Genomic DNA, 16584 nt, shown 5'->3' with positions numbered 1-16584 from the left:
TGTTGCCAGGATCCATTGTTGCCAGCGAAATCTATTGTTGCTGGGAAGGGGGTCTATTGCTGCCGAGAAGGGGGATCTATTTTACTGCTTTTTCTTGTTATCATTAATAAATGTCATACAAATTACTTGGCACCACAAAATACTTGGTGTGTATTCTCTATAAGGGTCAGTACTGAGAGGTTAGTAGGAAGCAAGGCACTGTGCTGGGAGGTGGGTAGTGACAAAAAGTGATTCAGAAGGGGGAGTTCCTGCCTCAATTTTCTGAGAAAAAAAGCCCTGCAGATAAGGTAGGGGGTTGTTTTTGGCAAATAGATCAGGTACAGGATAGTTTAAAGGAGCTTCTGTAACCAACAGGAGCAATTTAAAGCCCATTTACCCCTTCAAACACATTTATTTCACTTTTCCTAATAATTTTACCAAAATACAAACATTTTACCAAATTTACACCAAAATTTTTAGAAACTTAAAACTCTCAGCTTTGCTCACCCCGAAGAGATAGATGTGTTGGGTGTGGCTGTGGAAATGATACAACAAAAAAAAGCATGTCCTTCCTTGGGAGGTCACTGGAAGTGTCTGTTCTTTGATGGAACCAGCCAGTGATGATGGAACTAATGCGGACATACATGGGTCAAAATTCGACCGATTTTTTTGTCCAAAAATCGGACCTAAGAATAATTGGCCGATTTTCGCTCTGTTAGTGGGTCAATTTTGATGGTTCCTCCCCTTTTCGGTGATCGGGCATGTTGGAAAATTCGTGAAAAACAAACGATTTTCGACTCAATGATGGTCAAATCGTACGATCATTTTTCCGAAAAGAATATACGCATGAGCCGTAACCTGGAAGGAACAGAAGTTTCACCTTTTATATGGGGTGAACTTTATGACTTGGTCAGCTGATTTTCGAAATCATTGATGGCACCATCGGATTACCGAGCGAACGTTTTCGATTTTTGGACAAAAAAATTGTTCGGAATTCAACCCATGTATGGCCTGCATTAGCCTCTGTAGAGGCCTAAATCACTGGTGCACTCTTGGAGCTGCAGTCAGACACAGGACTGACCATTCAAGCACTCGGGCACTGCCCGAGGGCCCAGGGTCAGTAAGGAGCCCCATGAAATGCTCCTGTTACCTTTTTTATAGGCTTTTTTGGGTATGCTTTGAGTGTGGGCAAGAACACAGGGGCCCCATGATTCCCTATTGCCCGGGGGGCCCCATGAGTTGTCAGTCCGCCCCTGGTCAGACATCAGCAGAGGATACAATTTGGGAATTGTAGCTTTGCCAGACAAATTATTAAAAAACATAACACTTGTTTTAGTATTTAACAATTTAAGTAGAGGAGCAAAACATAATTTGAATTAATGTGCAAATCTGCAACATTATGGCAAATTGTCTTCTGGCTTTGTTTTCCCCCCAAAATGTGCCCGCTCTCTATTGCTGCTTCTCCGCTGTTGACTTTTCAACTTATTCCTGCAAGTGACCCTCTGGATCCTTGCAAGAGTCACTTGGGGAACACCTGTAGGGCAACCCAGTCTGGAATAACCAGCACTCGTCAAGATATTCTAACACAAGACGTAGCCAGAAATGGACCCCACTGTCAGTCAAGTGCAAAGGACTCTTTCCAAGAGACATCTCCTATATGGAAGTTAGAGGAAGAAGAAGTCCACGCAAAGACTGCCTTGTCAACTCTTTATTGACTTGATGGAAACAAGGATATTTACATAAGCCAGCCATCCCTAAGTGTTGGTACTCAGCTTTTGGCTACAAACAGTCCAGAATAGTGTAGAGAGATGTGGTATGAGAGGACAGACAAGAGAACTGTTACTCACAGGAGGGGTGTCCCCGAATCTGGCCTACTATACCCCAGTGGTGATTACTTACCTGATCATAGACTCCCATGCTGCTCTCTCCCCTGGCTAAGACCTTGCTTGTACTGTGGGTGGAAATAACTCCATTCACAGTCCACTGTCTTCCTTCCTGTGCTGGGTGCTGCAACACAGAGAGCGCAACAGCCCCCTGCATGCCACTGCCACATGTGTACAGTACTGCAGCTGTCCCCACGATGAATCGCAGGACATAGGTCGGGATGAAGCCTCTGTGGGACTGCTGATTAAAAAACTGGACTGTCCTGGCAGATCCGGGACAGTTGGCACCTATGCCATGAGAGGGGGATGTAAATAGTCTCAAAATTGAATAAGGTCCTTCCATCATTCCAGGCTAAAGGCTAAAGTACTTCCATCATTCCCCCAAAAAGTGTGCACTTCTAACAAATGTGATGCTTCTCTTTCTCTTTCAATTATTGGACCACATAGGACCCTACAATTCAGTACTTAATTGTCAAAAAATATAGGACCCAGCAACTCAGTAATTTAATTATCAGACCAAGTAGAAACCTACAACTCAATAATTTAATTATCTTACTATATAGGACCCTACAACTCAGTTATTTAATTATCTTACTGTGGCAGCACCCAAATATTGCAGAGTTCCGCTTTAAACTTTAACATTTCTAATAGCATCTGTTTGCAACGCAAGGTCATTAGCTCACTTCCCCCCTCCCTTATTTCCTGTGGAACAATCTGTACCAGTCTGTAGCTGGCACCTTTATTTTCAGCTGAAGATAGTGAAACCACAAGGCCATATCTTGAACTGCTTAGAAAGTTTTTTTTAAATGTACAGAAAGGGAAAGAAGAAATATATGCATTGTGACTTTTGCATTGCAATTGCTGATATGTATACCCTGTAAGATGCTTTTCAAGGCACTTAGCTTGCAGACATGAGTCCTTGCTAAATCAATCAGCGCTGGTTAATAAAAAGTTTGTTTTCCTCAAGTTTGTGTCCGGAGTTTTACCTGGAATTCCCAAAGTTGCCATTACATTACTGTATAGGACCCTACAACTCAGCAATTTAAATATCAGAGTATATAGCACCCTACAACTCAGTAATTTAAATATCAGACTATATAGCACCCTACAACTCAGTAATTTAATTATTGGACCATGCAGGACCCTACAACTAAGTAATTTAATTATTAGACCACATAGAATCCTGCAATTCAAATGCAACTCCCTCCTCATTGGCTTACCTTTGCTTAGGCTATCTCCCCTCCAGTTCATCATGAATACTGCTGCCAGGCTCACCCACCTTACCAACTGTTCAGTGTCTGCCACCCCTCTCTGCCAATCCCTCCACTGGCTTCCACTCGTGCAACGAATAAAATTCAAAATACTGACAACAACTTACAAAGCCATCCACAACTCTGCCTCCAGCTACATCACCAACCTGGTCTCAAAATATCAACGAAACCACTCTCTTTGATTCTCCCAAGACCTTCTACTCTCTAGTTCCTGTGTCACTTCCTCCCATTCTCACCTCCAGGACTTCTCCCGAGCTTCTCCCATCCTATGGAACTCCCTACCCCAATTTGTCTGGCTATCTCCTAATCTATCCACCTTTAGATGATCGCTAAAAACCTTTCTCTTCAAAGAAGCCTATCCTGCTTCTAATTACTAAGCCACCTTCTATTTCCTCCATCAGCTCACCCCCCACAGCTATTACCGCTTGTATCACTCTACCCTTCCTCCTAGATTGTAAGCTCTAACGAGCAGAGCCCTCTGTTTCCTCTTGTACCAAAATGTATTGTAACTGTAATGTCTACCTTCAATATGTGCACTGCGCAAACCGTTGGAGCTATATAAATCCTGTATAATAATAATAATTCAGGAATTCTATTATTTTACTATATAGAATCCTACAACTCAATAATTTAATTATTGGACCATGCAGGACCCTACAACCCAGTAATTGAATTATCAGACTATATAGGACCCCACAACTCATAATTTTCAGACTATATAGGACCTCACAATTTAGTAATATAATTATTGGACCATATCAGGTCCCTTCAACTCAGTTATTGAAGTTTTCAATTATCTGTCCAAGTAGAACCCTACAACTATGTAATTTCATGGTCAGACCATGTAGAACCCTACAATTTAGTAATCTTATCAGACCATGTAGGATCCTATAACTCTGCCAATCAAGGAGTGTGCAATTCAGTCATTTAATTATGAGTGCATATAGGGCCCTACAACTCATCAATGTAATTATCGAACCACAGACGACCCTACAATGGGACCATACAGGAATGTCATTATCAGACCATATAGGATCTTATAACTCAGTAATGGGTCCTATTAACTCTCTTGTATTGAACTGTATTGTCTCCCTTTATATTGTAAAGCGCTGAGCAAACTGTTGGCGATATATAAATCCTGTATAATAATAATAATAATGTCACTAACGTAGGATGGTACAATTCGGTGATTTGAGTGTCTATTACTCAGCACCACCAGTAGATGGCGGCAGGCGACCATGCCCGGTGCCCAGAGTACGGACCGGAGTGTAGAAGTCGGAGGTGGGAAGGTTCTTGTGGGTCGGAATCCTCCACGTGCTGTAGGATCGAGGGGAGGGGCTGTGTATTGCACTGACTGTGAGGATGGCACTGCTGGCACAGTGTGCAGAAGGACCTGGATGCTGCCACTGATCCCACCACCTCGGTGCTGCCAGGCTGGGTGCCCCCTGGGAGGACAGCTGACTCCTGCGCTGAGCCTTCCATAGACATCCACACTGATCGCTCCGTCTATGAGGACCTCCATCAGATCCCCGGGACTGGAATACTCAGGGGTCGGATCATGTGATCATTGCTCACACTGCCCACCATGGTCAGGACCGATGAAGGGGGACAGGTGGACCTGAGCACCATCCTCTGCTTCTTCCTCCTGATCTACACCACACACGTCTCCGCCCTGGCTGACTTCTCAGGTAGGAGGACCCATGATGGCCCCATGGTGTGACTTCCAACAACTTCCACCCTGGACACTTTATTGATGGGAAATGTACAACTTTTATGTATGATACTTTTATTGATAGGACATCCATATGCGACCCTCAAAACATAAATGTGTGTATTAGTTATGTGTATTATAATTATTATTTTCATTATTTCTACTATTATATATTTTTTTTATTATTTATTTTTTTTTGTTTTTAATATATTTTTTCTGTTTTTGGTATCCTTTACTAATATATATATATATATATATATATATATATATATATATATATATAGGAATACTTAACATAATAATACATATTTATGTATATATTTATTATGTTTTACTATTTTGTGTATATATATATATATATATATATATATATATACAAAATTGTAAAACATAAATATAAATATGTATTATTATGTTAAGTATTTTTATTTATATATATATATATTTAGTAAAGGATACTAAAAACAGAAAAAATATATTAAAAATAACAAAAATATATATATATACATAGTGGCCATATATTTATGGCTGATCAACATAGGTGTGTAAAAAAAATTATATATATATATATATATATATATATATATATATATATATATAAACATTTTTATTTTTTTAATTATTTTTATTTTTTTAATTATTATTTTTATTTTAGTGTTTTTATTATATATAATATACACACACACACCTTGATCAGCCATACCAATATGACCACTGACAGGTAGAATTAATAACATTGATTATCTCATTACATTGGCACATGTAAGTAGGTGGGATTGATTAGGCAGCAAGTAAACATGTTGTCCCTGAAGTTGATGTTTTGAAAGCAGAAAAAATGGCCAAGCGTAAAGATTTGAGACAACGGCCACATTGTAATGTTTAGAGGACTGAGTCGGAGTATCTCCAGAACTGCAGCTCTTATGGGATGTTCCCGGTCTGCAGTGGTCAACACCTACCAACAGTGGTCCAGAGAAGGAAAATCGGTGACAGGGCCATGGGTGGCCAACGCTCAGTGATGGACATGGGGAGCAAAGCCTGGTCCATGTATTCCCAGCCAATGGTTTGCCGCAAAAGGTTAAAGTGGAAGTAAACCCACTTTTGTATGAGTGCACGTGCACTGTTTAGGGGATATTTGCTGTTTTTGACAGCTGGCGCATGCGCTCTGAAGGAACAGCATACCCGTGCCGTTCCTTCAGAGCACTGTGCTGTGGCTTGAGACTCCACATGCATGCGCAGGAGTGACGTCATCGCGGCTTATCCAGTCAGATGGCCGGAGCTCACAGACCCGGATGGAAGATCAGGTGAAGATGGAAACCTCTGCAGCGGGGAAAGCATGCTGCTGGAGGGCTTCGTTTTAAGGTAAGTCCTTCACAATGTGCTAGTATGAGATGCATACTAGGACATTATGACATTACCTTGCAGGGGGTGTTTTTTTTTTTTTTTTTGCAAGTTGCAGTTTACTACTGCTTTTATGCTGGTTTTGATAGGTGTCAGAACACACAGAGCATTGCAGCTTGTTGTGTATGGGACTGCATAACTGCAGCCCGCTCAGGGTGCTCATGCTGACCCGTGTCCACAGCCAAAAGCTCCTTCAATGGGCATATGACCATCAGAATTGGACCACGGAGCAATGGAAGAAGGTGGCCTGGTCTGATGAATCACGTTTTTCTTTACATCATGTGGATGTCCGGGTGTGTGTGTTTCTTACTTGGGGAAGCGATGGCATCGGGAAGATGGCAAACCAGTAGAGGCAGTGTGATGCTTTGGACATTGTTCTGCTGGGAAACCTTGGATCCTGTTATTCATTTGGATGTTAGGAAGAGCTACTCAATATCAATAATAGGTGGGTGGTCATAATGTTATGGCAGATCGGTATATTAGGTGGGTGGTCATAATGTTATGGCAGATCGGTATATTAGGTGGGTGGTCCTAATGTTATGGCAGATCGGTATATTAGGTGGGTGGTCATAATGTTATGGCAGATCGGTATATTAGGTGGGTGGTCATAATGTTATGGCAGATCGGTATATTAGATGGGTGGTCATAATTTTATGGCAGTTCGGTATATTAGGTGGGTGGTCATAATGTTATGGCAGATCGGTATATTAGGTAGGTGGTCATAATGTTATGGCAGATCGGTATATTAGATGGGTGGTCATAATTTTATGGCAGTTTGGTATATTAGGTGGGTGGTCATAATGTTATGGCAGTTCGGTATATTAGGTGGGTGGTCATAATGTTATGGCAGATCGGTATATTAGGTGGGTGGTCATAATGTTATGGCAGATCAGTATATTAGGTGGGTGGTCATAATGTTATGGCAGATTGGTATATTAGGTGGGTGGTCATAATGTCATGGGAGATCGGTATATTAGGTGGGTGGTCATAATGTTATGGCAGTTCGGTATATTAGGTGGGTGGTCATAATGTTATGGCAGATCAGTATATTAGGTGGGTGGTCATAATGTTATGGCAGATCAGTATATTAGGTGGGTGGTCATAATGTTATGGCAGATCAGTATATTAAAAAAAACACCACACTATCAAAATAAATTACTTATAAATCATCCTAGACATGAGTGTGAATAAACAAATTACATCAGTAATCAAACTATAAATAAATTCAATTGATCAGATTACAGGAGTGGTGTGAACATGGGTGGATCTAAAGGTGGAAAGGAAACTTTAAAGTGGACTGTATAGGGGTGTAAAAAATTATGATGGACTTTTGTGTTTTCACTATCGTTGAATTCATTTATATTTTGATTAGTGATGTAATTTGTTTATTCACATTGATTGCTAGGAGGATTTATAATTAATTTATTTTAATTGTGCGGTGTTTGTTTTAATTTGATATTTGGGTGCAGGATTACACGACATTAGCTGCTGCAATCAAATTAATACATTGAGTTCGGATAGGCACCAAATTTATATATATATTTATTTTTTGGAGTGATTCACGTATAATTGAGTGGCAGCGCGGGAGATTTTGAATCAGGGATCGGTATATTATGTGGGTGGTCATAATGTTATGGTAGATCGGTATTTATTATTATTATTATTATTATTACATATTTTTAGACCAAATAGAAATATTTCCTTCAAGACACACTTCCACCTAAATGTACCATTCATGAACCCATATTTATAAAAGTTACAAAGTAGTTTATTGCTTATTTGTTACAAAGCCCACTGAACTTGAAGGAGAGGAAAATTCCTCCTGCCCCTGCACTGTGAGCCCGGGTTCACACTGGATCATACTTTGAAATTGTGCGACTTCACTTGAAGTCGCACAATTTCAAAGCTGCATGTCAGTGCAACTTTCGGTGCCACTTGGCAGACATCTGTGGGACTTCATATACAGATGTCTATGCAATTCACAACTGAATTTGCAAAAAATAGTGCAGGAACTTTTTATCAAATTGGTACAGCACCGCAAAGTTGGAGTCACACTGATTTGACCAGTTCCATTGCCGACAATAGGGTGTGACTTGTCATGCGATTTGAAACTGTAAAATTGCATGACAAGTCGCACTGGTGTGAACCAGGGCTAAGGGTTAAATCTGACCTGTCTTGCACAGTTGTAAAGGTTCCTCTCTACTGAAATTACTTACTCTGATTTCACTGAACACTGTGAGCTGATCACAGTTGGTGTTAGAAACTGCAGCGAGTCACCTCATTTTCCTGGCTGGAGGACATCCATCACCATTTAGCTCTTCCCTGTCTTTGATCCAGCATCACCACATAGCTATTGTAAGCCAGAAAAGGTTACAGGCCCACTCCACCCACAACTAAAAATACAGAGTTGTATACTTGCTGACATAATATGGTATCTTTTTTAGGGATTTCAGATGTGAGATTTGTTTTACCAAAATTCCCATCAGTACACAACTTCTGCCATTGTTGCAAGCCAAAAATATGGTCCAACACCCCTTCCACAATGCTTCTGGATCAGGGGCGGACTGACCATTTGGAAACTCGGGCGCTGCCCGAGGGCCCGGGGTCAGTAGGGGGCCCCATGAGATGCCCCTGGTACCTTTTTCATAGCCTTTTTTGAGTTTGGGCAAGGACACAGGGGCCCCATGATCCCCTATTGCCCGGGGGCCCCATGAGTTGTCAGTCCGCCCCTGTTCTGGATTCTCTATAATAAAAATGAAGCAATTGATTTAGAGGTTCCAGGTGGAGGAGGGTCACTTTGACAAAGGGTTATGGAAGGGGATAGACACACTCTAATGTGAGTCACTTCCAGAGGCTCCATAAATATATGTCTTTGGGCAGTTTCAAGCCACCAATGTTCCCTCAGAACTTAAATACCCCTTGCGGGTGAAGTTGACCTTTATATTAAAATAAAATGTACAATCCAGACCAGCCTTTCTCAACCTTATTACCCCAGGGAACCCTCAGATGAATTTTCAGGTCTCAGTGGAACACCTGGTAAAATTAACTAATCTGGGATCGTTGGAAAGAATGCTCCCCTTACAGACAGCTGAAAAGATCATTGGTGTCATCCTGTTGGCTTTGCCAAATGGCATTGGTCCCAGAACTAGGTAGCCACCACAAATGGGAGGCCAACCATCCACATCTCAAGGAACTCCTGGACAGCTCTGTGGGAACCTTAGGGGTTCATGGTACCCTGAGATTGGCTGATCTAGATGTTCCTTTTAGTTTGCTCTTATTAGTCTATGGTTCTGTGGTAATATTGTATTGCTCAGTTGGTTTCACATTGAAGGAGGAATAATGAAAAACAGTATGCCTTATTTGCTTCTGCTCTCAAGGGCAAATGATGGGAAGGTGATTTTCCTCATGGTGTACAGCTACCAGCGGCTCAGACTGAACCCTTCAGCAGGATTCAGCGTTGGTAGAGGTTTCTGTACCAAGTCAAAGACGAGCTTCCAGAGCAGCTGCTGTCCAATGTGCCATGAAAGCTTGTCGGATGCACTGGGAGCTGATGTTCCAGATCAGAACAGTCTAATTCAGTCTCAATCCAGCCACAATGATATGGTGCCTACAATACTATAAGGGCTCCTTCACATCAGGAGGTGCATTTGTGGCCTGTGTGTTTTTTTTTCGCGCATTCCCACGCATTGTGTTTTAGGGAAGACCATTAATTTCAATAGCCTGTCCTATGTGCGTGAAACTGCAAAAAAGGCACAGCCATGATTTTTAGAGTCAGCTGCATGTTTGCTAAATATGTGGGGTGCCATTAAGAGTTAATGGCACCCACATGCGTCTGCAAAAGGCAGCGTGTTTTTGAGCTTTTCGGGAAAATACACAATCCAGCCTGTTGATGAGGGGAAAAGGAAGAACCGGTTGGGGTTTGGGGGGGGCTCTTTATACCCAGGACATTGATGTATTTGGAAATGTCTTTAAATCTCTGGTGGAGAATGCAGGGGGGTGCAGTGAAGATGGAATTGGGCTTTAATTTATCAATATTTGGGTTGCTTCCACAGGTATGACATGGTACACACATTTGATGGTACTGTTATGGATTAGGCAAATTTTGCATGAAAACCCCAAAATTTTTAATTTGATTGCCATGCCAATGCTTTGAATTCTGTGTTTGATTTGAGGATGCACATGTGCATCCTGGGCAACTATGTGGCAAATGAGATTTAATGTTGATAAATGTAAGGTTATGCACTTGGGGGCTAAAAGCAGACATGCAACATATTAGGATGAGAACAGATGGAGGAGTCAATGGAGGAAAAGGATGTTCTGGTCATAATTTTAATAATAGCATTCAATGCCAAGCTGCGGTTTCTAAAGTGAGCAAAATCTTTTCTTGTATTAGGGGGGTATACACTCCAGGGAGAAAGATATAACTTTGCCCCAGTATAGATCAATAGTAATACCTCATGTAGAATATGCAGTTCAGTTTTGGGCACCAATTCACAAAAAAGGATATCGGGGAGTTGGAGGAAGTGCAGAGAAGGGCAACCAAACTGATATGGAGGAGCATGGAGGAGCTCAGCTATGAGGAAAGATTAGAGGAACTGCTTTAGTAAATTTGGTGTTGAATCATTCAGTTTAAGGTCATCACAGAGGTCAAGGGGGCACTCTTTACGTCTGGAGGAAAAGATATTTAACCTCCAAACACGGAAAGGTTTCTTCACAGTAAGAGCTGTGAAAATGTGGAATAGACTCCCTCAAGAACTGGTTCTGGCAAGCTCAGTAGATTGCTTTAAAAAAAGGCCTGGATTCTTTCCTAGATACACAGAATATAACTAGATAGTAACATTTATAGGTAAAGTTGATCCAGGGAATATTGCCTTTTTGGGGATCAGTAAGGAATTTTGCTGGAGCAAATTGGATCATGCTTCATTGGGGTTTTTAATGCTTTCCTCTGGATCAGCTGTGGGTATAGGATTGTGTATATAGGAGTCTTGTATATTTTTTCCCCCTTCTATTGGTTGAACAGATGTACCTAATAAAGTGGCTAGTGAGTGTAAATTAATATTCTGGCCAATGAAAGTGCATTTGAAAAAACACAGCTTAGGCACGTTTTTGAAGCTGCTTTTCTCCTCCCAGGAGAAAAGCATTTAGAAGAGCCGCAGCGGGCATAACGCCTAAGTATGATTTTCCCTGAGTCGAAATCACATTCACAGTTAGAATTTAGTTTGAGAAAAAAATGCCATCCTTCTTCAATTATCCTTGTCACTGTGATAGAGAATGATCAATTTGACCCCAATATCTATTTGGGATTGAACAAACTTTTCAAAGAAAATGTTATCAAATAAAATTGTACTGGTATGTGGTCAGCTTTAGATAGAGTTGGCATCTATACTGGTTGGGGCACTATTCATACCCTAAGTGTACTTGTTTGAAGTTCTTCTCTTATTTGTATAGCCACATGTCCTGCAACCGTGCTGATTTCCAAACATTTCTCTTCTTCAGGATGTCAGGACTTGGCAGGGGGATTATTATGGGGAATTCTTTCTTGGGTCATTGGGTTTTCCGCTCGGTGTAATCTGTATGATCAGGACCTCTTCTTTAGCTGTCCCTCGGCCTGTGTGCTGATCTCTCTCTACGCACACTAAGGTTTTCTCTAATCTCTTCCACACCTGCTGCGAGGGAATGCATAAAACAACATTACGTTTGCCCTCTATGGCCTTCCCTCTCCTGACTATTTACAAGTTCTCACACTAACAGCCGACTGCCAGGAAGAAAGGTTACATTTCTTCTTTTTAGTTCTTACTTTTTCTAAACTTCTGCATAAGAACGGAATTCTGCTTTCTAGACTAGTTGATCCATGACTTAGCTAAAAAGAAATATCTCTGTGTGCTTTATCCTTCCATGGGGGGGCCTACTTAGAAAAGAAGGAGCAAGGGAATTATAGGTGACCCTTTAATAACATAGTTTAAAGGGCAGTTGGTGCTTAGAAATCTGTAGCAGCCAATCAGAACAGGATGTTGTAGCTGGCTAGTTTCTCCTGTTTCCTGATTGGACATTTATAACTACCCTTGACAAACACATGTGGTTTTATTATGTTTATAATATTATGATGAGATGATCCAAAAAAAGCCATTAAGTGGATAGTCTTTTTATTGCCTTCTTAGAGCTGTTTTATTTCTGGTCTCCAAATTGTGGCTCATTTGCTTGCCTTTATCCTGCCCTTGGGGCACCATTCCATCCACTGACACCAATGATGGGGTACTATTTATCCCACTGACACCAGTGATAGGGCACCATTCCTCTGACAGACACCAATGATGGGGCACATTTCCTCCCACTGCCACCAATGATGGAGAACCATTCCTCCCACAGACACCAATGATGGGGAACTGTTCCTCCCACTGACATAAATGACTGGGCACCATTCCTGCCACTGATACCAACAGTGGGGCATTATTCCTTCCACTGATGCCACCAATAGGCCACTATTCCTCCCACTGATACCAACAATAGGACATTATTCCTCCCACTCATACCAAAAATGGGGCACTATTCTTCCCAATGACACCATACCATCAATGGGGCATTGTTCACTTCCACTGAGTGGATTTTCTACCCCCACTGCCCACAGTCTGGCTCCTCTAAGGCCTGAAGGACAGTAAACTGACCCATTGCTTAGAAAGTTTGGTATAAGTGAGTGTCCCCACTTTATATGAGCAGCTGAGTTTTCCCAGTTCTGCCTTCTCTGCACTTGTCTGCATGTGACTTGAGGGACAGAGATAGCCTTCCATGGGTACAGAATGAGACCATCAATACAATGAAGCTCCCCCTGGGCCTTCAGTTAGTTTTTGGTGTCAGTTCATAGTGCCTTCATGCCCACTTTGAACATTGTCAAAATTCACAGAAAAATCATGGTGGCACTTTCCTGGTAAAAAGAAAAAATGCAGTTCCCTGGGCTGTAGGCAGCTTGTCCTGCAGAATTAAAGACAGCTATATAACACCCCTCTTCCATGGTCCCTGATTCCCTCTGTAGTGTTTCCATGACCATGCTTTGTTCCGGCTTGTGCTGTGAATCAATAAAAAAGGAATTCATATGCTGAATAAAATGTGTTAAAATGAATGTGCTTGGTGAAGAAACATCTCTTCCGAGGGAGAACCAGGCTGGAGGACAGAGCAGGGTGTATTTGGCCCCCTGAGTCAGTATAAATTTATGTTGAGCTTGAGGCCCCAACTGTGGATAGCGCCCTGTTCACACCTCGATCAGAATGATACAGTACACACGCTAAAAAGTTTTTTGGTGATGACATCATTTTTTTTTTTTATTCAAACTTTATTTTCTGGAATATATTACAGAAGAAATTTAACAAAAGAGTACATCTCATGTTGAAAAAGAAGCAGCTTTTTGACATTTTCCAAAGTTAGTTTATGTTAGTATAGAACATGATAATCCCCATTCTGTAAATGCATCCAGATATTAAGGATGTTAGTAGAGTCTTTGTTGAAGGAGATTTGATAAGCATGGTCTATGTTCTCTGGTGTGGTCTAGATGGCATGGTATTTAACTTATTATTTTTTTAGGTGTATCCAAATGGATTTTTCACAACAGCAGCAGTCATCTTCTTCAGCTCATAAAATATTTCCTTATTTACAATTCAAGCCTTACAGTTCTCTTTTTATGCTTCTATATGCGAAAAGGTATGTCACAATAAACCATGTTCTTAAGGAGAACACACCATTCACCATGGTCAAAAATCACTGCAGAAGCATGGCAAACTTTGTGTGGTGCTCATTTGATCCTCAAGAAACTAGTAAAGGGCCAATTGGTTGTTTTTTCTTCCCAAGCCAAAAGTTCCCAGTTCTACTTTGATTTAGTCCATGTGACGTTCCATGTGCCCTTTGTAGAACAAAATAAATGTGTATAGCAGTGTCAAAGCCAACATACTCTAGAGGCAGTGCTAGTTTTGGAGCGTAAAGTTAATCAAATGCTTTTCCAGATGCTTGTTTATTAGGGTAATAGGCCCAAATGGCTGGTAAGGGCAAGCCATTCCAGGCCCTACTGTGGTCAGCTCACTTGGCTGGTTAAGAAAGTGTTCCAGGCCCCACTGTTGTGAGCTTGTATAGCTTTTGAGGAAAAAGCATTCCAGGCCCTACTTTTTTTGGTTCTTTTGGTTGGTGAGGGAAAGTTTTTGTAGACTTCAGTGTTGTTGGCTTATTTGGCTGGTGAGGAAAAGATGGTGCAAACACTACTGAAACTGAATCACCTGGATAGAGAGGAAAATATTTTCCAGGCCCCACTGTTGTTGGTCACTTGGTTGGAGAAGGTAAAGTGTTTCAGACCCCAATGTTCCTGGTTGACTTGACTTGTGACGGAAAGGTGTTCCAAGCCCTACTGTTGTCATTTCACTTAGCTGGAGGGCGAAAGTTGATCTAGGCCCTACTGTTGTCAGCTTATTTGGCTGGTGAGGGAAAATTGTTCCAAGCCCCATTGTTCTTCGCTCATTTGGCTGGTGAAGGAACATTGTTCCAGGCCCTACCGTCATTGGCTCTCTTGGCTAGAGAGCAAAAGGATTTTACAGGCCCAACTATTATCAGCTCACTTGGTTGGTAAGAGAAAGGTGTTGCAGACCTCACTGTTGTCGGCTGCTTGGCTGGTGAGGAAAAAGTGTTGTGGACCCCAATGTTCTTGGCTCTTTTAGCTGGTGAGGAAAATGTGTTTCAGACCTCACTGTTGCCTGCTCATTTTGCTGGTGAGAGGAAAGGGCTACAGGCCATACTGTTGCTGGCCCACTTTAATGGTAAGGGAAAGGTGTTCCAGGCCCCAAATTTGTCAGCTCTCTGTCCTATCTCTTACAGTTAGTATACATAGCATCATTGCTTAACTGCATATAGCATTAAATGGATGCTTCACAGTGAAATGACTCACAATTTAATAAGATGTATTTAATGGCACCATGCATGCCACAACATTTAACTACAGTTATATAATGAGATTATACCCGCTGGCAGTGGAGAAAACTTTAATTTCTCAGATTTCTGCTGCTCTAATACCTGTCAGAAACAAGATAGACTAATTACAAAGTTTTGGCAAGTAAGTTTTATAATCTTTCACTACAGCATTACCTGTATGCAGCAGTGATTGTTCCCTTCTTCTTAATGTACGCTATATGGCCGAAAGTACTTCGACAACCAAACAAATTACTGAATTCAGGTGCACAAAGCAAGCTAGGGATGGTGTGATGACCATGGTGTAGAGGAACTCAAGTGGTCTGACCTCAGCGCTGCAGAACACCTTGGGGATAAATTGGAATGCCAATTGCGGGTCAAGGCTTCTCATCTAATATCAGTACCTGATCAATATAACTACCTGATAGCACGATATTATCATGGTTTTAGAATGGGATGTCCAACAAGCAAATATAATGTAATAGGTTCAGATTGGGAAAGGGAATAGCATAACTGGCAGCCAGTCAGGTGCATTACATTCAGATGTGTTGATAAAGAACATAGTAATAGGAGAAAAGAGGAAGAGTTGACCTCATCAGCCTGCCGCTGCTCTTTCACTGTCCAGTCAGCAGGCTAGAGGTGGAGAAAGGACACCTCTGTATCTTTTTATAAGTAGCCTCATTCATCCTGCTGTGCTGTGTAAATCTCAAACCTGGATGAACAGATATACAAACCTTAGGCAGCTAAACCGCTCCCCAGGATATGTATTTTAGCATTGTATTTAGCCTGGAGTTCAGCTTTAAAGAAGAAGTACAGCCAAAGCTCTTTTGGCTGCACTTCTGTGGATCACAGGAGTGCAGTCCATTTTCAGCTGACAGTGGACTGAATCCCTCTGTCAGCTGACGTCACTCAGCCAGTCAAGGCTGGGGAAAGATCCCAACTTTAAAGTCGGGATCCACCCCAGGGTCTGGAGCGGCACCTGGCTCAGCCTGTCAGTGAGGTGTCTGCTCTGCCCCCCTCCAGCACTTACTTGAGCGCTGGGCTGAGGGGAAAGGACCTGCTGGCTCAGGCTCTCAGTGGTTCGCTGAAAGGCTGAGCCAGGTGTCGGTCCAGGCTCCTGGGTGGATCCTGACTCTACGGCCATTATCTTTCCCCAGTCTGGACCAGCACTTTGACTTTAGCCCGCTGTCAGCTGAAAATGGGTCACAGGAGTACAAAACAAACCGGAGATGTGCAGCCAAACGAGCTTTGGCTGTACTTCTCTTTTAACTATAATGAATGCACCAAGTAGTTATCTGAAGAGTGTTTGCCATAAGAAGTTCTTGTTTTTTTTATAGATCAAAAGAGAAAAAAAAAATCAAGTCGGCCTTCACAGGTCACTGTAACATGAACCTTTAAAGCATGT

At 41.7% G+C, this 16584-nt stretch overlaps 1 protein-coding gene across 3 annotated transcripts in view; it reads left to right on the top strand.

Annotated features, from left to right (window-relative positions):
* Window positions 1-4496: 4496 nt before the first annotated feature.
* EVA1C (eva-1 homolog C) overlaps window positions 4497-16584 on the top strand; it is a 110202-nt gene continuing 98114 nt past the window's right edge. For all 3 annotated transcript variants that reach the window (XM_089688934.1, XM_089688933.1, XM_089688932.1), the window contains exon 1: window positions 4497-4821. In XM_089688934.1, the coding sequence (XP_089545060.1) occupies window positions 4719-4821 (103 nt within the window). In that variant the 5' untranslated portion in view covers window positions 4497-4718. The remainder of the gene's footprint in view (window positions 4822-16584) is intronic.

This window comes from Staurois parvus, unplaced genomic scaffold (genome assembly GCF_062004578.1).
Source record: "Staurois parvus isolate SC_StPar_1 unplaced genomic scaffold, SC_StPar_1.0 ptg000461l, whole genome shotgun sequence".
In the NCBI taxonomy this organism is placed as follows: Eukaryota; Metazoa; Chordata; class Amphibia; order Anura; family Ranidae; genus Staurois; species Staurois parvus.
This window is presented reverse-complemented; position numbering and strand designations above follow the sequence as displayed.